The sequence below is a fragment of the Rhipicephalus microplus genome, chromosome X, assembly GCF_043290135.1.
Source record: "Rhipicephalus microplus isolate Deutch F79 chromosome X, USDA_Rmic, whole genome shotgun sequence".
In the NCBI taxonomy this organism is placed as follows: domain Eukaryota; kingdom Metazoa; phylum Arthropoda; class Arachnida; order Ixodida; family Ixodidae; genus Rhipicephalus; species Rhipicephalus microplus.
Genome location: NC_134710.1, coordinates 299449894 through 299473681, shown reverse-complemented (window position 1 = coordinate 299473681; position 23788 = coordinate 299449894). Strand labels below are relative to the sequence as shown.

The 23788-nt window shown below is 46.5% G+C and overlaps 1 protein-coding gene across 2 annotated transcripts in view; it reads right to left on the bottom strand.

Annotated features, from left to right (window-relative positions):
* Window positions 1–10787: 10787 nt before the first annotated feature.
* The window catches only part of LOC119162161 (LIM/homeobox protein Lhx9), a 79705-nt gene continuing 66704 nt past the window's right edge, over window positions 10788–23788 (bottom strand). For both annotated transcript variants that reach the window (XM_075879430.1, XM_075879429.1), the window contains exons 3-5: window positions 16294–16694; window positions 14568–14779; window positions 10788–14240 (exon numbers count right to left, since the gene is read on the bottom strand). In XM_075879430.1, coding sequence (XP_075735545.1) covers window positions 14028–14240; window positions 14568–14779; window positions 16294–16694 — 826 coding nt within the window. In that variant the 3' untranslated portion in view covers window positions 10788–14027. The remainder of the gene's footprint in view (window positions 14241–14567; window positions 14780–16293; window positions 16695–23788) is intronic.

Here is a 23788-nt window from a genome sequence, read left to right as displayed (position 1 = left end):
ATGACGTCCGCGACAAGTATCTCACGGTATTCATGTAAGCACCTGTTCATCGTGTTCGTCAAACAACAATGCCCTTCCACAGAAATTTTGACGTGTGTGAAGTAAAGGAGACCATCATCAGAGTACGTGGATAGAAAGTGGGCAGTTGGTTACGGACTAAACGGAACTCGTAGGATCTTGTTGGTCAAATCACAGTATATGTATACCATGTTCTTGAATATGCATTGATTTATATGTGGGGTTTAACGTCCCAAAACCACCATATGATTATGAGAGAAATCACAGAGAAGGGCTCTTGAATATTCTACCTTCTGGGGTTCTTTAACGTGCACCCAAATCTAAGAACACACAGGTCTACAGCATTTTCGCTTCCATCGGAAATGCAGCCACCGCCACCGGGATTTAGTCCCGCTACTTGGCGGGACCGAGTACCTTTGCCACTATAGACCCCCGCTGCGGGGCTCCTTGAATATGCAGCCAACTGTCGTGTCGCGTCCTGTAATTATATTGCAACGTGTTCTCGGGCTTTGATTAAAACGTGTTATCTGTTCTCACGGTAAAGATGGAAACGCGCGATGTCGAAACATCAAGAAACAACACGCAAAGCAGCAGCTGCTAGCTTCTGAAGTAACACCAGAGATTTGCAACGTGCCGTGATTTCAAGAGATGCGCCCGCATAAGCGACGTCTTGTATACAACAGCCACGGTCCTCTGCTTTGTCGCTCACGCGCTTTTAAGGTACCCGAGCCATAAAACACGATCGAGTCACGCGCTCTGTGACTGTTCCAGAACAATGGCGGTGTCACGGCCGAGCAGTCCGCGTCGATACCTTGCTTGCTTGGCTCGGCAGCCAAAGAATGTCAAGTGCCGTCGCGGGGGATCATCAACACGCTGCTGAAGAAAACAAGCAGCAGACAAGTCAGAGTTCATCCTCTCCCCGAGACTCTATACAGCCCGAGGACGCCAAACACAAAGAAGTCGAGTGCTTCTTCGCACAGAATGTGCCACCGAGTTCTTTCATGTATACATGTGCATCACTGCAGATGCAGAAGAAGTAATAATGACAAAAAAGAGCAAGGCCGCTGAGGAGTGCTTTAGCGGCGCCCGAGGCTAAGTTTGCCGGAGTGCATGGAGGAGAAAAAGCGAATACCGACAACGGGTGGCACCTTCTGCCGATGTCGCGGAGCCATACTCCCTTCCACGGGGCTGCCAAGAGCAGAGTCTTTCTCTTACTTCGGCTCCATCTCTCACCCTCTTCCGAGACGCGACCAATGAATGACTCCGAACATTCGGGTGCTTTTGGCAACAAAGAAAAGAGCGATCGGCGGCAAAGCCGGTCGCTCGCAAGTGCGCGCCGGAAAGCAATTCGCGGTGATGAATCGGCTGTTGGTTGAGCAGCCGATTCCGCACACAGCCTCTTCGTCTAACGCGTCCGCGCATTCGCAAGGCTCAGAACTTCCGTAAACGAGTGTTGTAAAAGCTCGCTGTCGCGCGTGAAGAGCCACCGCTCCGCGCGAAGTACAATGATAAGTTCGGGCACTATGGAGGCAGCACCGAGGAATGGTCCCGGCGGCTAATGAGTTTGGTCGTTGTCGTGTCCATTATAGGTCAGCAGTGAGCTTCCGCCGAAGCAAACTGCACTACTTCTGCGTTAGCGAGAGGAGAAAGTGGTCCCTGCTGTGCGGTGACCTTCAGCACACTACGGGAATGAAAAGCATATTAGCTGAGCCGCAAAGTTAACTATACATGATGGTTCATATTGGAACAGCGCAGAGACGAATCACGAAGGCAGACTGAACAACACGAGTGCTGTGTTCTTCCTTATTGAATCGTTTTTGCGCTGTTCCAATATAAACGCAGGTCAACTAGCCCAACTCTCCCTCTTGCTATGATGGCTATAAGCGGCCGTCGCCTTACCGCACTGAGCGTGGTTACACAAGTCTGAGATATGAATAGCGACAGGCCTCTGAATCAACGTCTTCCGCCATTTGTCCTGTTGGTTAAATATTCGTAGTGTGGTGGGATGGAATCATGCAAATAGTGTGCTTAGCGTTACATAAAATTCACCACTAAACACGGCCTAAAGGTTCTGACGGTATGCGTCACGAAAACGTCGGCAAATCATGCCTGTATCATGGCGTAATTTTTTCCCTCCCTCTTTCTTCTCACAAATGAGAGCATGCTCATTGCTGCGATATGTTCTTCTTTGTGTGTGTGTGCGTCTACTGCGGCTCCTGGCTCCAAGCAGGTCCTCTGTTATAACTGATGAAGCCACCGCTGTTCTTGATTGATAACGTTCGTAAACATTTTCGCCAGATAGCATGATACGAAGACCACCGCTAGGCTACGTCGGAACGACCGGCAATCCGTTGCGCTTACTCGGCCAATCTACACGTGCAGAGCGAGATATACCCGGAAGGCGATCGATCCAGAATATGTACGACCCACGTCCGTATGCGTGCAACGCGTGTAATTCACGGCCCAGCGCATCGCACCGTTCCGAGACATACACGGTGCTCAAGGCGAGCAGCCGCAGTGACAAGTCTGCATGTGCAGCTTCTAGCTAAAAGGAAACTTAGACTTGACATCACGTTTCTCATCTAGGTATGAAATTCCTGAGGGGACGAGCACATGCGTGCAGTCGGGGACAGAAGTTCAAGTACTGCGATATCCGAGAACACACTTAAATTCCTCGCGGTTCTGATAGCCCTGGTGGAAGCGATATAACCAATATACGGTACCTGATCTGGATTATAGGTAGCCAGTAAAACTGCACGGTGATAGGTTTCTTGCAATCACGACTCGACATCGCAGCAATGGTATTTTTTTTTTCGAAATAGACGAAAAAAATATTATAGTTGGGCGAATACCTGGTTTCGAGACTGACTCCATTACCAATCTACTCTTATTGGAAGTGAATCGATTGAAGTCAGTTGTGGAGTGGAATACTTGTCCCGAATCAGAATTTGAACACGAGTGAAATAGTTTTCTATACTGATCCTCCCAATCACCATAAAATTATGATCCCATCGTAGCATTAAAATATTCGTATTAAAATCCCCAAGGCAGCGTGAAAAACAAGTGATCACATTCTTCGAGCACATGCACATACAATGTGTGCGAATGAAGGGCTTGTAATCCAAACGGCGTATCCCTCTGCACTACAGAGGTGCCCTTGTTATCTAAATATACTGTTCCAATATAGATGAAATTAATTTTATCTGACGCCAAGTCTATATTTATTTTGGTGCAGCTGAAATTTGGAAGTATTGATTTGAGATATTCTAGAACTTTCGAGCAGTAGTCCTGTGATCTGAAGTCCTATATACTGAAAGCGAGAACTGTTGCATGTTATAAGTTTTCATATATTCACACACTATCACGAAATATTAAACTTTCTCCAAATTCAATGATCTTCAACATTTTGACGGTGACCGTACATGTACTAGTGCAACTTTCGAGCGAGGATGCTTATGTAATACTTGAAGATGACTGTTCGAATCGTGATTCTTCTACGTCGACTAATGAACGCATTGCGAGAAGCATATGTGAATCGCCTCAGGGAAGTGTCCGGCTCAATCCCCGTTCCCTCACATCCTCCTATTTATTCGTGTACATAGTATTATTAGTTTTTACTGTATATAAATGGGTGCCCGTCATGCTGCTTTTAAGCCTGTCATTCTAAACACCCGGAAAAACTTTGTAGTGCTCTTTACAGTCAATCACGATTTCAAGTAGCACAATGGGTTTAAAATCACTGCCCATCACCATAAATTCTTTGTTTCAGCACGCCTTAAGAGTTTTGTACGCAATAGCGCCACTAGTTTTGTAAGGATGGAAATATTCTTGTCCGGTGCTGATCGCTTCATTGCTGCGCCGCATAAAGATGTGTGTTCTTTTGCACACCTTGTTTGTTTGGCTTCCCATAACTCGTGTTTCCGGCGATAGCCGTGAGAATCGGGCGGCAAAATATACCATGGTGTCGCCAGCGGCGGGATATTTCCTCTCGCCGATTTCCGTCGGCGGGCCAAGAAGGGAGGATTCTCGCTGCCGGCCACGGCTTCCGGTCCGCGACGAAGTGAGCCTGCAAACGGCAGGTCGCACTCCTTGAGACCGCGCGCGCCACTACTCGCGTCGGGGCTTCCGGTCCTGTGGGAACGCGCGCGTGCCGTTTGTGGAAGGAAGCGGTGCGTGTGTTGTCACCGGAGGTTGCAGCGCGGGGCGAAAGTGCCCCCCCTGTTCCGCCCACTTGGTAACGCTCACGTCGGCGCAGCCGGCGACGCTGTCGCAGATGGAGTGGAACACCGCGCCAGCCACGCGTTCAGGGTCAGCGCGCACACCGCATTGTTTCAAAAGGGCTTCTTTTCACGACTCAATGGAGTCCTCTGCGGCCCGTGTCAACTCGCGCGCAGAGGAGAGGGCGAAAAGAAAGCGGGCCCAAGGTCGCGACGCGCCTTATCGCGCTCCAGTCGTCGCGGGAGCTCTTGTCGCGTCTCCGGTCGCATTGTCCTGCCGCTGCGGAGCTGATTTTATAATTAAGCGGGACGGGCGACGGAAGCTTCCGGCGTGCGGCCGAGGGCGTGCGCGACGCGTGGTGGTCGCGGGATCGCCGCGGCTCGCCTATCTCCTCGGCCGGCCACCGCGCTTTGTTCGACCCGCGGGGCGGCGTCGCCAACAAGCGCGGCCCCGTCCTCGTGAAAGGAAAAGTCATGAACTGCCTCCCCGCTTCCAATTCGCCGCCTTTCTACATACTGGAAACCCCGGCTCCCCTCCAACCACGCTCCTCTCCTTGAGATATTTGAAGAGCGCGATCTCGTAACGAAAACGTGAAGCGGAGTGGAGGCACGTGTCATTCCACACTCTGGCACAAAAATCACGGCGAATCGATGTACGCATAATAAAATAATGGTGGAGCAACAGATACTAGCAAAAAAAAAAAAACACTCTGCGGGCGGCCAGAATCAGGTTGTATCGAACAGGTTCTATGTATATAGGAGGGTGCACTGCCTTTGAGAGCAATCCTACATCGAACTTGTTTGGGAGATTATGTGTGTTGTGAACACACGTGTGTTTCTTCAATTCTGTAGATATTGTGCATTTTCGTAAATTTACAGTCTACAGTGCTTTTAGAAAGCAGCAAGTAGGTACTGGCCCTCACTTCTTGTGTAAAATACCTATGTTCATCATCACTAAATTTTGACGAGACCGTCAGAGCAGTCAAAAAGCATTACTAAAATATTTTTTTATTGGTGAAGTTTGGAAAGTGAGCATTCCGGAAAGAGGGCTTCACCTCACGTGGAATGTAAAATATTTGCCCTTCAATTCTACCGTCCTGTTGTTTTGATGCAGCGGACCTGAGATATTGGTCATGACGCTTCCCAAGCTACACGTCAATTGGAAGGAAATGTCATGGTGCAATGACCTGCACACGTTCGAAGTGCGCTAGTTGAATATACCGTACATAGTATGCATGTTATTCAGTGTTCTTCTGTTCCACTGGCTGAAAGTTCGCGTAAAAAAAGTTCAAAACTAAATGCTTAAAAGCAAATATAGAGATGGCTGGAAATTCATCCAGCATTGTGAGGCTTTCCTTTGTAGTGATGCTGAACAGTCGGGTTTAAAAAACACTTATTATTATACTTATTTTGAAGACCAACTTTCAAAATTTGCCGAAATTTCTTCGATTGACACGAAAGAACTGAGTCTACTCACCTTCATTTTTATATTTTGTCTCAATCAGCGTTTAAGCTACTTTCATGTATTGCGACACGTCAATTCAGCGCTTTACTACGCGTAAGCAACATCTTGCTTTTAGTTTGAGGTCTCTCGTTCATTTTATTCGAACATGTGCGAACTTCTTCTGAAAGCCGAGGGTCAGCGATGCACAGCCGCTCCAGACGCGTGTCAACTCTGCCTTGCGTGCCGGCACTCAGGGCGACGGCCACTTGTGCGCGCAATCTCGGTCCGGGATCTGAGAGCAGTCAGAACGCCGCTTCCAGGAGTCGCACTCGTCGGCAACCGAGTGACAAGATCGGCGGGCTTTCTTCGCTGCTCCAAAGCGGCGCCGCCGCCGTGTTGACGAGCCTCTCCTTCCCGTCCGTTGTCGTTCGACCCGATGGGCTTTTAAGTTAACAAGGACTGACAGCTGCTGCCTCGCGACACCCGGTAGCCCCGAGGGGGCCACGGTCGCTGCACGAGTGACGGAGGTGGAGACCTCGAATTGGTGACACCGCGTTAGCATGCACACTGTCGGCGAAGAAAGGTCGATGAAGTTGTGATCACTTTGGGGCTCAAAGTGCATAAAGCCTATGATGAAGCTATATATTGCACCGTCATAAACAGTGGGAGTGCATCGGCGAGAGTGATTGGCGCGTTCCAGTGTGCCCTCGCTGGCGGCGAACTGTTGTTTTCCTTGTGGCCGCAGTATCTCAACAACAGAACACCCTTCCATCACATTCTTCTTTTTCGCCGTCCTAACAACAACAACAAAAAAGAACAGGTATCGCCGCGTGTGTGCAGTCGTTAGGTCCCCTATCTGGCTTTGGCATCCGACATAAAGAATTGATTTGATTGATCTGTGGGGTTTAACGTCGCAAAACCACCATATGTATATGAGAGACGCCGTAGTGGAGGGCTCCGGAAATTTAGACCACCGGGGGTTCTTTAACGTGCACCCAAATCTGAGCACACGGGCCTACAACATTTCCGCCTCCGTCGGAAATGCAGCCACCGCAGCTGGGATTCGATCCCACGACCTGCGGGTCAGCATCCGATCACCTAAGCCACTAACCACCGCGGCCGACATAAAGGATGATTTAATATGAACGCCGACAGTTAGAGAACAGGCGCGTAACCAATTTAGATGAAAAAAAAAACTATATTTGAGACACTGTTGATTGCATGAGTGACTGCCAACATGATTTAAAAGTGAAGTTGGCCCTAAATTAGCCGCAAAATTTCTTGATAACCTAACGCCATGTGAGTGCTGAAGATAAAAGGAACTGCAGATTGGAATGCAGAAATGGTCATCTGTACATGCCGCCTTGCGATTCATGCGCGAACATTTGCGACGACATGGTGTGTGTGTGTGTGTGTGTGTGTGTGTGTGTGTGTGTGTGTGTGTGTGTGCGTGTGTGTGTGTGTGTGTGTCTTTGTTTCAAAGACATCATTATTTTTGGCCCAACATTTGCCCAGTTTTACAAAACTACATTTAACCGCGTTTTAAATGTTTATGTTTACTTCAGTGCAAATTAGTTGTCAACTATGTATGAAGAGTTTATCTCTATGGCGATACCTCTTCGATCGGCAGTACAGGAATGAAAATACCAGACTTTGGGGCTGCATGGCTGTTTGACGTACAGCTACTGAAGGGCGGGGTGTGGGCTGTTGTAATGCTATGCAAAACGTGCAAACGTGTGTTTTCACCGCCAGTTGTGATGTTTATAGAAGGCGAAACAAGGGGGGTGAAGGGACGTTGAAGTCCTGCCAAAAAGGCAACGCTCGCCTTGCTGTAGCTGTAGACAAATGTTGCAAAGTTGTGCGCAGCACTTCGTGACTTGTGCTCCTGTACTTGCGTCATCGTTCTCGTCACATCCCAAGCCTAATATAGGGTGAGGAATAGACGGAAATGTAGTCAGTGCAAATACTAACTGCCTACACTGTGCGACGGTGACAAGGTAAAGCGAGATAGTTGAAGGTGAAACGTGGTAAGCGATAATTACGGCTTACTTGACATATCCTGAAGAAGCGAAGTGCATTCAAACTGGTTACCCAGACAGTAGTGTAAGGCCACAGTATTGTTGAAATAACCACTTTTTACATTGTGCTTACAGCAAAATTAGTAACAAGATACCCGCATGTAATCACCGCCATCGTCATCATTATCATCACCAGGATCACCGGCATCTTTATTGTAAATATGTGCCCTCTTCATGGCCATTGTTGATTAAGTGAGAGTAACAACAACTTGCTCCTACTCACGCCCTGTGAATTCCATTATTTGACGGCCGAATTTACAAGAACTCAAGAAAAGATAGCGGCAGGAGGCACGTGGTTTAGTGAAATAGACAGAGAGAGTGATAAATAGAAGAGGAAGGCAGAGAGGTTAACCAGAAGGTAGTGTATTCTAACGTGCACCGGGGTTGGAGAATAGGGGGTTAGCGAAATAATTATTGCGTGCGTCAATGCACCCGCCAACACGCGTCTCTCTCTGCACGTGTTTGTGGGCGTGTGTGTGCCGGCATGAGTGTGAGGATAGCCTTGAGTGGGAATACACGATCTTTCGCGTTTAGGCTTCGGTTTAGTCGGCTGAATTGGTCATATTTCATCACTCGGGTTTAAATTATTGGCGGTCGCTTTTTGAAAATTTGAAAGCGGCAATAGCTCCTTCGCAGGAAAGGTTACAATACTTCCACTTGCCCAGACCGCTCGTGTCTACTCACTAAAATATTGATTAATTTAAGCACTTTAGTTTCTGGCAAGTGATGTCTGCCGTAATTGATGTCGTAAGATATATTCCTAATGGTATATATCTAAGACACGGACCTGCAGCACTGAACTTGTAACGAAATGCGCGCCACTAGAGCCGTGCCCCGCGACCACGTCCTGAGTGCCGTTACCTTCAGCATCATATATCCACTAAGGCAATGCAGTTGGTTCTGGTTATTTGCAGTCCCGCTATTTTAGTAACCCCATTAAAATGTTAAAGTAGTGAAGAATACAGCCAGAAACGTTGACAAATAAGTGCGTGCGGTAGTCATTTTTATTCTCTGCACTTTACCTTTTTGCGTGTAGATCCCCTCTATTTTTTTTGTTGGTGCTGAGTGGCTCGGCGTTCACTTTGATGAAGACACCTAGAGGTGCGGCCGTGCACGGCATTCGGTGGCAGAGAAGAGAAGGAGGATACAAGGCAGCGCTGCCTGCGGCTCCCGACGTTTCACGTCCATTGCTTCGCGTGGGAGGATTTCCGAAGGCGCTCGCTACAAGCGCCGGAAACCGCGGCGGGAACGACACTCGCTTTGAGTTGTCCTTCCGTGATAGGTGGCAGTTGTGAAACTATCTATGAACGAGAAGCCGGCAAGGAAACGACGAGGACGCTTTCATTGTCAATTTCCGGCTATGAGTACATTCAGAGTTTTCTTTTTTTTTACTTGCTTGCTTGTACTTCGCTTCAACGACACGCTCTCACGGGAACATATATTGCGTCGGCGAATGCCTGCCATCGCAGCATCTTCTAATACAGAAGGAAAGAAGTTGAAACGGAAGGGCTCATTTTTTCGTTAGACACAATAGTAATGAAACCTAAGAGACAATTATGCCAAAGAAAGTATAGGGTCGTCGTCATTTTTTATTCACTTCATAGGCCCTTTGCAAAAATTTAGGGTCTTCAGCGATGACCCTACATTTTCCTTGGCATTATTGTTTGTTAGTTGACATTATTATTCTAAACCACAAGAAGTTTAAATGGATACATGTAGAATATTATACGACCCATGCAGATCACGTGGTCAATAAAAAACAACAACTTTTTGTCCACCTTTCCTATTTCTCAATTCGACAGCCTCATACGGACGCACAACGAGTGCATGTGCTGCATTTGTTTTTCATAAGTTAGTATGGTCATTTCATTTTGGGATTTTGGTTGTCAGTGCAAGTGATTTTGTTTCTTTAAAGGCTAGTGATTTAGCTAATATATATACTTAAAAATCTTAGTTTTTCACACACTCTGAGTTCGTAGCGATACTTACGCTATGATACAAATAAACAGATCAGATGCAGCCTTTTCTTGAAATACATGACAAAGCCTTCGGCGAGCCGCTTGGCTTTTTTAGACATTCCAACACAGATTGATTGATTGATATGTGGGGTTTGACGTCCCGAAACCACCATATGATTATGAAAGACGCCGTAGTGGAGGGCTCCGAAAATTTCGACCATCTGTGGTTCTTTAACTTGCACCCAAATCTGAGCACACGGGACTACAACATTTCCGCCTCCATCGAAAATGCAGTCGCCGCAGCCGGGATTCGAACCCGCGACCTGCGGGTCAGCAGCCGAGTACCTTAGCCACTAGACCACCGTGGCGGGGCAATTTCAACACCGAGTGGAAGTTTTTGTGTCCCTCGGCATCATAGTAACTGGCTTAAACAATCACATTGATACATCGCTTGCTTTCTTGAAGTTAACAGTTTCGAAGAAATGTTGCATTGAAATAAACATTAATGCGTGCGGTAGATTCACCTTTATTTGAGCTCTACCGAATCCGGAGTTCACGGTCGAAGAGAGTTCATGAGGCCACCATCGCTTATATGATGCGAGCGCACACACGCACGCACGCGCAAGCACATTAGTTCTGCGAACGTTTCTTCACAATTACATTTTGGGCTTTACTGCCCAAAACCACGATGCAATTGTGAGGGGCGCCTTATAGTGGAGGGCTTTGAAAATTTTCCTCATCTTGCGTTCTTTATTGGATACTGACATCGCACAGTACATGGGCCTCCCATGTATTTTGCCGGATTCAATATGCGACCGCTGCTGCCAAAATCGAATCCGCACCCTTCGGTCCAGATGCCGAAGCCACTGATTCACAGTGGAAGACTGCGAACGTTTCTAAGTGAGATTGCATCCCTTCCATGCACATGATTACGTATAGTGCATAGGGTCGTATAGTAATATTTATAAATAATGACCATATATATATATATATATATATATATATATATATATATATATATATATATATATATATATATATATATATTGAAGACAAGAGCAAAGCGCTGTGGTGAGTTCATTGAGCCAGCCTGGCGTTTATTTTTCCGTCACTTCGACACTATCGGTGACAGGCGACGGTTGAATGATGACAATATGTACACTGACAATGGTAGTGAATGTGTCACTGGAAAGCAACCTTTGCAACAGTTTCAGTAAGAGATCGCGAACACACAACGATTTTCTTTCAGGAACGCGCACACTGTACAAGCGGAGCCGCTTCTTTGCTTTGACATGACTCCGCCGGGTTCCTTATCACGTATACTCGCAAGCAGGCACGCGAGCACGGTCACACCACATACGACGTCGGACAGTGATAGGAATAGAGAGCACAGAAGGTAGAAGGAAAGATAACATCTGACCGGTGAGGTATAATCCACGTGGACGCAATCCCTCGTCAGCAGGCTTGTTCACCGCACAAGACGACAATCAAGGTAACTTTGTTAACCCTCCCGGTTTATCAATTGACTCGCATATCAGCCATCAGAGGCCGTCCTGCATAATTTCATTTCCTTCGTCTGAGTTCATGCACTAGGTGAGTGTCACTCGTTCGGAGCTAATGGGCTAAATCTGTATTGAGCGTCTGTGAAACGTACCTTTAGGCGAGGTAGAGCAGCAGCATGGGCGTAATTACTTGCATTAAACAATCCTGCTGGTGACCAGTAGTTAGCAACGACATACATACACGTCGATGAAGAGGGCATTCTACCAAATGGTCAATTTGGTTTGCAAAAATAGCAATTCATCAACGAACGTACCAAACTTTTCCAATACTTTTGAGCGATGTCATAGGTCGGTATAGATGCACAACATGGTGAAATAGTCAATCTTTTTCATCGGGTGTAGTGGTGCCTATTTCTGGCCACGGAGCTGTGAAAATAAAGCCTGAGCAATTTAATGTAATTTTGTGAGGCCCTACGACGCTTAAGTAAACAAAAAACTACGCCAGGCCAATTTTTTCTGTCAAGCATATGTTTACGTGGGAGACCCTGATCATCACAATTGCGCACTGCCTGCGACGGGCTAAATTAGAGCTAGACAACTGTTCTTGGGCTCAATCTGGTACTCATACATACACAAGCCCATGTTATAGCTATTTTATTGTCTCACATCGACGCTCAGGCACAGTTTCATCCTGTAGATCGATCGGAACAATTTAGGGTTGTTAAATTTTCGAAGAAAACGTTCCTTACGATCCCCAGTGATGAAAAAGTGAACGCTCACAACAGTGTTTTACCAATACTGTCTTTCATCTGAACATCCATCTCACAGCATTCGTTGAGAAACGCTCGATACAAGGACGATATATCCGAGACGAACGCTACATGTGTGGTTCACCAGATATACAAATTGACAAGGACAGTGGGATTATTTACAACAAAAAGAACAACAACCGAAAATGAAAAAAAAAGTAAGTACAGCCCACCTCTTTGGTCTAGGAGTGTGAATGTCGCACTGGCATTTAGGAAATATAAAATTCTCTGTTGAATTCACTAGATGAGTTGTAGATTGCCAATGATGATATTGAAAAAGTCAGTTTCAAGAACAAAAAAATAAATAAAATATATATTAGCGTAGGCATCGGCAGGTCCTCGTACGTACGGTCAAAAAGCTGTTATAATTTTTTCTTGGGCTTCACTCTTCCTGAACGAAACAGTATAACATAACAAGTCAACATTTTTTGTTTGTTTCTACAATCGAGCCAGATACGCCAGAATAGGGGTGAAGAGAACAGCTGTAATTTCATTATATTGCTGTGAATTCTACAAACCCATGAAGTTATGGACATGTGATACTGGATATTGGCTTGTGCTGTCGGTATGGTGTTTTTTCGAGGGTATACTGCTTGCATTCTGCCCAGTAGCCTTCTGTGGCGTTAGTACGGCCGTAGTTCACTTGTATGCGGCTGGTTCAATGACTGTGTAATGCATTTAAGAGAATGACACGCACATTGTTTCAACCAAGGTATGCGAGCATAATCCTCACAAATTCCGGGACCTCATTATCAGAAAATCAAAGTGTCCTTAGAAAACTTACTGACACATACCGTGGTTTCTAGGAGTTGGCATTCTTTCTGTTCCTTTATTTAGGAACGCGAAATTTTTGCTCCCTTTGACTGCGTTTGGCTCTAAAGTTCAATGTACAGTGCTTAGAAGCCAAGGTGCTGCACTGAGTAATGAAATATAGTTTTAAATTAAGTGCCGAAGTCCCTCATTGAGTTTACTACAATCCGTATTGCTGCGAAAATTACCTATCTAAGGACATTCAGTCGTTTAATGTGCCACCAAGTTACACTGGAGTGAATCAATTTAGAATGAAGGCTCACATTACGCAGCCCAAGAGAGCACATGCCAGAAGCGCATTTGTCTACTAGAGCCAACAAGGCAGGATGCACGAGTCTTACAAGAGCTGTCATTACTGCATTAGTTTACACAAACATTGTTTTCTCCCAAGTTTTTGAAACTTGCGTATAGGCTTACAGCCATTAGAGGTACTTCCGAGAGCGGACTATATATAAGAAATTTACTCGGGTTGTTGCGTCGCAAAAATAAGTTAACGTCACTGATCAGCGCTGGCCACCAGGGCAATGCCTCGCTATATCGCACTGCGTAGGACTCTTCTAACGATGCATACATAACACCGTACACTGAAACTGCTAGCAGGAGACCATGAAGAAAACGAGAGTGGAGAGTTCATTTTAATAAATTGACCCTTTCAGATATATAAGTGGTGTCTCAGAGCAATAAATATGTACAACTTTTTTCCAATGAAACAATAAAAACACAAAAACAGAGGAACACTTGTACAATGCACAGTGAAATCGCGGCAAAGAAAAGCCAGCTGACTTCCCGAAGCGCAGACACTACGTTTGATGGAACTTCTAAATATATATCTCTCATATTTTTTTTTCTCCCATCCACTTGCAATGTTTCACTCACACAGTTTTCTGCGCATATACGCTTCGCTATCCTTTGAGAAGAACCGCCACAGTCCAAGGAATGAGTTCCCATGGCGCAGACTGCAGTAAATGCATTTGGCCAAGAACACACACACGTAAAAGGGAGCGTCCCGCAGGAGGTTGCCAAGTGTGGCTTCGAACGCCGCAAGGTCCGTCGGTGTGACCTTTGGAACAGTACTTCGCAGAGGTGCTGAGAGAGGGGCGCATTTCTTCACTTCTGCTGGCACGTGGGTCGAGGTGATGATGTAGTGATGAGGGGAGGATGCAGTGAATAAATAGTTTAGCCCCGGTGCCATCAAAAGAGCTCCTGGAACGATCCGAGTGACTCCTGCGACGCTGTCACCACGAGGGTCGTTTGAGCGTTGCTGTAGTCCAGGGGTGCTCCGGGACTTGGTTCCGAAAATGAGCTCGTGCCTCCTGGACTGCTTGCCGGTAGGGAAGTTGTGGGCTGCTCCTGCTGACGTACATTGTTTCGCCGCCACTTTGCCCGGGCGTTCTGGAACCACACCTGCGGTGCACGATCAAACAAGACAAACCGCATTAATCGAAGATGGCAACATACGCGAATGCATAGATAGAGAGCTTGAAAGAAAGAGGAAGAGGTAGAGGAGAAGTGCGTGGAGGAGTAAATGACTGCAAGCAGTAGAATTTTTATCTTGGAAGGCCTACACTTATCCGCGAACAGACAATACCTAATACTTGCAGTGCACTAATGCCCCTCCTAACTAATGTGCGGATACTCACACATAAGCGCTCACATTATGGGATAGCTGACCAGTGCGCCAATCGTTGCGCGTTCGTTCTGAAAGCGTACGCTAAAAATCATACAACGTGCCTGGAGAACTCTCTTGGAGAGCCCCGTCTTCTGGGCAAGCTGCTTGAGGTCCTTGGCATCGGGATTCTGATTGATGGCGAAGTAAGACTTCATCGTCCTCAGCTGGTGATGCTTGAAGGAAGTGCGCATTCGCTTGGTACGTTGCTGCTGCTGCTGTTGCTGCTGCAGCATGGTTGAGCCATTGCTGTCCAGGCCGGCAAGGTCTTGGAGCCCTGCAGAGAGACACACGTAGGAAACTTCTTAAACCCTAATATTTGTCTATAAGACTCCTCTAGTTTTTGGTATCACATAGTTTCTTCTGCACTTAAGATTTCCCTTATTGTGATAGTTACCATTACGTTCGAAACATTTGCCATCACCGTTATGTGAGGAGTGAATTTCCGCCTTAGTTCAAATGTCATAAGTGCTTCAATGTTTCGAAGCGAAGCGAAAAAAAAGCAAAGCAAAGAATATCAGATAAGTTATTTGTAATACTACCGTACATGCCACCTGGAAGACAGAAAAAATACAAATGAAAGAAAAAGAGCCCATAAAAAAGTCCTTAGTTGATGCTGTGGTAAATACACCTGTACAATTGTACGCCTGTACGCCTGAAATGTACGCATGTACGTCAAATACACCTGTACGACGGCAACTTCGACCATGACCTAAGTGGACGGCATTTAGCGGTCTTGTAAAGCTACCCATGTGCGGCACTCACTTTCCCAGAGTAGCGTCTGCTGATTGGTAGGAACCTTCTTCCCTCGTATCCCGCACGAATCGGAACAGAGGATGCCACTCATCAAAGCATGCGCTACCAAACCATGTTTCTGAATATGGGAACGTAACGCGAGACATTATTTCTCAATGCGCAAACGTGTTCATAGAACCTTTCCACGCCTTCCCGTCAGTTTGTGCGAAAGCAAAAATGAGCAGCAACTACCATAATTGCTCGAGTTAATCCTTAATTTTTTATGCAGTTTGCAATAAATTGATTCCAGTGATCCTCTTGGATGTAACTGCTGCAGCATAGAAAATTCAATACAATGGCAAGCTCTCCGCGACATTTAATGGTTCAAAAAAGAAAACCATATTGTTATACGCAGTTGAATATGGTCACGTAATTTGGTATGTTCGCTAGTGGCGTGATAATCTGCCGTTAACCACGCCTTGGTAAGCTGCTTACCCTCTTGCACACAGTTGCTACAAAAATTAGTGTACCGGTGCATATATCATGAAACATTTCATGACTGCAGCAAGTACGTATAAAAATGTGCACCTACAGTAGAAATCAGCAATGTTGTAGCATGCATTAAAAAAAAGCTCATGCACTCCCACTCAATTTACGGTTACCACTATAGAAGAAACGCTCATGTCCTTGTCAAGCACTCAGCCTCACAAGGTATTGATCGTCAAGTTCGCGTTTTATTGGGTAACTAATTCAGAAGTGTGCAGTTAGCAATATTTGAAATGGCTTCCGTTCTTTACTGCTAGCTGGGTTTTCATTTGCTGAACCTTATAGCACTCAAGCGGGCTAAAACATTAAAATAAGAACCACCCTCTTTCAGATCTTTCCGCTATCCACTAAAACCGACTGCCAGAAAGTCTGCAAATATACATGTAAATGTCGCAGAGAAAATACGAAGGCAACTGACAGTGTGTGCATTACGTGTGGGCCTGTGTCCTGCTGTGGTGGCCCCCCCGAAGCGGTTCAGAAATTTTCAAAATGCCGCGAGAGACGGCGTACCTAGGTGCGGTGGGCCCTCGGGCAGCTCTCCCGGCTTGCGCTTGCGCGGCCGGCCCTTGCGCACTCCGTACGCTCCCTGCGGAGGCGCGTACGCCGCGCCAGGCACCAGCGGCGGGCTGCAGGCTGGGCCCCCGTTGCCGCCTCCGTCGTCGTCCGGCAGCAGCGGTGGGGGTGGAGGCGGCGGAAGCCCCGGCTGGCACCCTTCGGCCAGCAGCTCGAAGTGGGTGCGGCAGTAGACGAGGTTGTCGCGCAGCCCAAAGTGATCACCCTGGGCCAGCGCCGCGTTGCACCACGCACACGTGAAGCAGTGCAGGTGGTACACCAGGTCTCGGGCGCGCATGACCAGCTCCGAGGCGAAGATGCCTTGTTGGCAGCGCGCGCAGCGCTTCACGGCGAACAGCCTGCGTTGCGTGGAGCAGCCACGTAACGGGATTATTTTACTGCGCCCTGTTAGGCCACGTTCGACGCTTGCGCAATGCATGTAACCGCAGATAAATTTGAAGGAAAGTAGTCTGCGTTGTCCTAGGTAGGTTCCACAATTCCACGGGGCAGTAGAGGCTTATGTTTCCCTCTATTACAATACGATATCGATATGTGGGGTTTAACGCCCCAAAACCACCATATGATTATTAGAGACGCCGTACTAGAGGGCTCCGAAATTTCGACCGCCCGGGGTTCTTTAACATGCACTCAAATCTGAGCACACGGGCCTACAGCATTTTCACCTCCATCGAAAATGCAGCCGCCGCAGCCGAGTATCTTATTCACTAGATCACCACGGCGGGGCTCCCTCTATTACTATAACTACATGAATATTTACAAGAAATATTTTTCCTTAACCGTTTGTTTGTCAATGACTAGATTCCGTACGGACCACTCAGAAGCACAAATATTTAATGTCGCGTTTTTTTTTCTCTCTCTCTTGAACTAACTGCAGCACTAAAACAAGGTATTTGGTGCGCATTGTATCCTGTTCAGTTGCTCTCTTTTCCTCTTCTTCCAAGCAGCTCTAATACGTGACAAAGGGCTCACTAAAACCAGTATGTTTAACAGTCGCTCTTTATTATTGCGCAATAGCAAGCATACCCTGTAAACTAAAATTCACTAAACTCCATACCAACAGGCCTTCCCACAACCTCAGTAGAGCGTTTAACGTCGTATATACTTTGTCCTGAAAGGCACGGAAATAGAGGATCCAGGTGAAGCAGTGTTTTTAATCAGCTGAAAATTCTATTTCGCTTCTTTTACTTAGTAGCATAAGGATGCTCCCTAGAGATGAGTTTAAATTAAGCTTAATTTAGTGATGCGCTCGTCTGCACAATATCCATCTCACATGCTCATATGCTCACTCACGCGTACTGGTTTATGTTTCTGGGTCGAACACTCCAAGTCTGCTCAGGAAACTCAACTGTCACGAGTTAAAAGGGCACATGTGGGGGAGCAACACACAAACACAGAGCGCCAGCTACCAACTGGTTTATTGTGATGCAAGATGGAGCGTGTTGCAATTTTAGCGCATGCGCAATGCCGGAGAAATTATTTAACAATGAGTGACAATCTCCGCCGCAACATCTGTGCTTGAAACAAGTGAATCGTCAGTACCGTACAAATTGGCTTGAATACTGAAGAATAGATATAATGGCAGAGATAATCCTTCCGAGTCCCGTCACATGTATCAATTTGTGCGTGCACTAAAATTATAAGATGCTACATCTTCCATTTCAACAAATCAGTTTGCAGTCGGTGATATGTGTGTGCGTGTGTGTCTTCTTGACGTGTGTGTCTCTATAACGGGCAGAAATCAAGTTTTCTGCATCGCACCAACTTGCCCAAGAACATTTATTAGGATACAGTAAGCCAGCGTTCAGTGCACACAAATAACAAGGGAAGTCAAAGCAAGAAATCGTTGTACAGAACTGATGCCAAAGGCTTAGCAGAACAGTATCAAGCATATATTCACTCCCAAGAAGTATTGATCAGAGACAGAGCCACAAGGAGAGAGTGAGAGAGAGAGCAGAAAGCACGACACAGAGAGTTTGCGTGGCGCCTGATCCGCCGGCTTGTGATAAGGAACCGAAAGGAAGGTGGTCGAACTTGATTCCGGTGTCCTGAGACTTTGCTCATGCGGCGTGCCTAATAACCCCGGCGTCGTCCGGTGGACCACACGCCTGCCAAGTGTGGCGAGACCCACAGGCGTGCGCGAGATGAACGCGTACCCCGCACCATTCCAGCAGCACGCGTGGTAGACACAGCCGCTTCTTAAAGCGGAAGCCGCTATCTCAGTGGTGTAGGAACTCGCCTCCGGCTCAATTTCGAACAGCGGAGACGGAAGTCCGGGAGCTCGGCTTTCGCACTATTTCGCCGCTCGTATCCTGTCTGTCGTGGTTTATCCGATGCCAATTAAGCTGCCCGCCTGCCTTTTATATCGCTTTCTTGTTTTCCTTTTTGTGTCGTTCTTGTCTCATTCAGCTGTTGTTAGTCAGATAGCGCGTTCGACGACAAGGGGGCACTATACCTGCTGGCCGATGTTGGATACATGCATGACATCTCTTTAGGAATATAGCCACAGAAATATTGATGCATGGACATGAACAATAAACCGTCTACTCGGTCATGTCTTCATTTATTGCACGCGTGAGGCCCGCGACCTTCAGCTAATACGCGCGATAGTTGCACAAATTTAAGCTCGGCGTTGTAAGCAACGTACTGGTTCTCAAAAACGCATAAAAGCGTCCTACTGCATACGTAGAAACCACTGGCAGTTGACACACACACACACACACACACACACACACACATTATATATATATATATATATATATATATATATATATATATATATATATATATATATATATATATATATATATATATATATATTGTAACACGGTTACATGTACACTGCCAATGTTCTTGTTTTAGACGCATATAAATAGGGACGCAATTCCCTTCTCTGTTCCCTCTTCGCCTTCCGTGATATGAAAAGTCTGGCATCATCACCATCTTCCTTAATCACTCCAAAAGTGCTAAAGGAACAGGCGTAGCAGGCGCGTTAACCTACACGCAGTTTTTATGATCTTCCACGCACCACTCATTCAACGCCCGTACGCGCGACGACAAGGCAAGAAAAGCAAGACCTCTTCGTTCACCTGACTAACACGCTCAACGGGGGTTCATAAAGTGAACCGAAGACCAGTTGTTCCTTTTCTCATTATTTTTACAGGTCAAATACTGACACAACACTATCTCCATTTGTAGCGCACAGATTTCTCCACATATGGACAACATGGATTTCTCCATATTGTCCCCAAGTCGCAGAAGGGAAAAAAGAGAGAGCACGCGTACGACAAAGGAAAGTGAGCACTTTCGTCAAGCTTTACCTCTGCACCCAGCACAGAATAGCTGCGTTCGTAGGGCAAGACAAGAGAGTGGCTACCACTTGAAAGGCTGGCGCTGCTCAAAGGCGCGCATCCCGAGTGCACAAGATAAGGGAAGAGCAGTCGCCCGGGCCCTCAACGACAAGTATACGCCTCTTCTGAGCCATTGTCTCCGGTCGCACCGAAACGGGAGGACCATCGTTCGCGAAGGCCGCACTGCTAGCACAGCACCCTAGTGAAAAACAGGAGAAGAAGCACCCGCGAGAGGGCTCCCGCAGCGCGAAAAGCTCTCCATGTATGCTAGGAAGAAAGAGAAGACGACGACACCCTCGGGGTTTTTTTTACATCTCCTTTCTTTTGCTTCTTCTTCTTCTTTCTAAACCAACGCTTCATCGAGACAACACAGGTGACCGAGAAGTGAGGAAGCACGTCTCCCCAAAGAATGGTCTCCGCAGAGACGGCGTCACTTGCTGCCAAGAGGAGACGACCCAGAAGCGCACTCGGAAGCTAGAGGGCGCCAAGACGAGCTGCCGCTCAGCGCGTCGTCATTAGGAAGCTAGAAAGAACGGCAGCATCAGGGCGACATGGAAAGAGGGGGGAACCCCATGCCTCAAATGGATGGCAGATTTGGAGACACAAAAGCTTGGCAGCCGCGCCGCAGCGCACCTTTCGCGCAGCGGGGGCGCCCGAGCTCGGCCCCGAAGACACTGTCCCCAAACTGTCTTCTCGCTGCTACCAAGTTGATGCGGGCAAGCGAGCCACGCACGTGCAGCAATGATCCGTTACCGAAGGGAGGCGGGTGCCTAACCCGCTTACAATAGGCGGCGTCGCGCACTACGTCCCCCTGAGCTCTCTCTCTGGGCCAAGGTGACGGAATCCCTTGCTTCGGTGGCGTCTGCGCTGCTTGCGCTCGCTATAGTGTTGCCACAGACGTCAGCGCAAAACACGCTTGCGTAACTTGTGTTACGCTAGCTTCTGTACGAGCACGACTACGACGCTTCACTGGCTCGTTATGGCTGCAACCGGCTTGGCGTTGCTTTGATTTGCACACTGCTCATACGACCGCATGTTTATATAGGTTTTCATGAGTTCGTTTAGACTGCGATCGAAAAATATAAATCTGCAAAATAACTGCAAAAGCCGAGAAACGTTTTCTCATTTTCTCATAGTAATAGGTGCCCTTATCTAAGCTCCTTGTGCGGAGCTCCTCGTAAACACCTGAAAATAAAAAGAAAGCTTAGAGCTAGCTTGGAATGTCATCCTCGCAACGGTGCGCACGTGGTCGGTCGAGCAAACGCTTTGTGGTTTCCTTTGTGTGGCTGCACTTGAACTTAGGCAATTTTCTATCAAAAGGCGCAAAAACAGCTCACGAGAAATAACTCTAAAGAGTGACTGTCGACTCATCTCTGTGTGCTCTTCAGTGAAGCAAAACCAGGGCCAAGAATCATGCGCCTCACAGAACGACACAATGCAAATTCTACCCGAGTTCTGCACCACACCAGGGAAGAATACGAACATCCTTGAGACCTGATAACTATCGGAGACAGCAAGATGGTGGCTTGGTTGTGTTAATAAGCTAGCGAATGAGGCTGCTTTCCAGTGCGAGGATACCATGAAAAAGAGTATGAAAAGTCATTTAAAACGTATTCAGTGCGCCAGCGGTTGTCTATCACAGTAGCAGGCTCAAATTCTAGGGGAGCGAATTATAATCAAGGCCAGTAGAGAGCTGTTTGAAGCGGTGATACTGGCAGCCTCAAATCTAACAACTGGCCCTCAAATCTAATATACCTGAGTTAGCTTCATGGTCTTGTAGTGATGATTACTGTAACAGCAATTTGGAATTGAGATTAAGTCGAAGAATAGCTATAGACAATGCGATGCGGATAAGTGTTTTTACAAACTCTTGCGCACAGATAAGTTTTTATGTACTGATTAAAATACAGCTACATGGCGAATGCGCTTGCTAAAAAGTATTACCTGCTCATCAACTTGCGAACAACTTCAGAGGACAGTGCGCTACAGTGTCAATAGCAGCGATTATTGCAATGACCTGGCATGAACCAATACATGCAACTTCACCCTCGGTAAGAGATGCTGAGAGTGCCCATTAGTAGTTTCTCTTAACACCTTTCCCCTCTACCGCGACAGAGTATTAAGCAAGCTCGGAGTAATCACTCAGCATGACATGTACTTATTCTACCATCCTTATATCGTACTGCAGGCGCTTCAACTGAATCACCAATCTATTCCTAAATTCTGGGTCAACTACATTAAACTTACCATAACTACCACGATCAAAAATAAAGATCCGACCGTATATTTTCATGCGCTCTTGAACGAAAACTTCTGGTCGTCTACTCGAAAGATAGGCTGGCGATGTACAGTGCTGACTTATTGAAATGCTACATATTAGGGCTAAATAATGCAAGTAAAAACATCCCGAGTTGGTGCCATCTCGGCGCTATTTCCACTCGAACATCTACATGAGAACCCACATTACTTTTTCGTAGCGACATGACGCGGTTATCTCGAGACATAGCGCTTACCAGTTCATCTACAAAAGGGTATGGGTGTTTAATGTTTCAATTGGTTAGTGCGCTACTTATATGTTTATAGGGCGCTACTCTTCAGCGTATCACTGTACCAGAGGTTGTCGTATAGAGAGAACCGGTCCGGTCACTTTCAAGACATGCTTCCCAGCGGCATCTGGGTGGGTGGCTGTGAAGCATCTCAGCACTTCTCTGTGCAGGACAATCTGGAAGGTGGTTGCTGAATTAGGCGACTCGACGGCACCACTCAAGCTCTTTCTATCAGCCATGCGGAGTGGACCCCAGCTGCCACATGTTATATATCGATATTAGAGAATTTCGACTGAGATCACGAAGTTTCTGTTCCCTAAGTACTCTTTGTCACCCGAACGTATTCATTGAGGCCTAAAACAGCGACTATTTAGATTGGGAGTCACAGAACTAGCTAAAAATATTCTTTTACGAGTAGTCATTGAACGGGAGTGTGTGAGTTTTTTTATTACAGGCCGTCTGGCAAAGCTTGAACGAGAAAGGACACCACCTTACATGTCATTAGCTTCAATGTAAGCAAGACGACACAGGTACTGTCAATCAATCAATCAATCAATCAATCAAAATTTCCCCAACATTTTCGCACAATTTTTGAAAGTCTTTCTGGTTAAAAGTCATTGTAAACAGCTCGAAAGTGCCTGAAGGCCCTTTGTGCTCATAAGGCTGCACGGTTAAGCCTTGAAACGAGAAAATACGAATCAGTATGGTTACAAAAAGTGTATATTACTATGAAATAGTCATACAATTTACTAATAATTGGAGATCACGCCTGATAACACCAAATTCTCCCAAGAAATATCACATTCTTTATCTAAAACACTTTATGTAAATGATAATTGTATATGACAACAAACAAGGGCTCCACCCGCCATAAGTTTCTACACTAGAAAGGTTCATTTGAGCAAAGCCAGAAAAAACGTTTTACTTGACATATTATCAGTGAAGGATGTCAGCCCATGGCAAAAAAAAGTTGCGTAGAAACATGTAAAAGGCTCCTGACCTAAGAAATCACTGCTAGCAACCACAGCAAGGGAAAAAACATATTGTCCTGTTTTTTTTTTTCTTCAGCCTCCCGGCTCAAATAATGTGTTATAATGTACGTGTATATTTCATTTGGAACGAACAGTTAACCAAACATTCTACACATTCACGATTACCTCTCTTTCTATGCTTGCAAACGGATACATTTCAAGATGCTTCAACATACTCTTAGGCACTTGGACATTTTCATGTTTTTATTTACGGTAGGCGGTAACATATTTAACGGTACACCTTTCAAACGCGCCTAATAGAAAATAGAATAAAACGGCAGATCACGTGGCCTTCCACCGCAGAAGCATAGCAGTCACAGCGTGCTGAAAGCAGTGGAATTTCGGCAATACGTTTGACTCCATGGATTCATGACATTGTTGAACGTGTTTCTCTTTTCACCCACAGCAACAAAGCGATGCAGGGACAAGATTTCACCAGCGATGTGCTTGAAGTAAGAACCACCCACGCATTAAACCTCGTTAGCGAAGCGTTGAGCGCCGCCCTGCC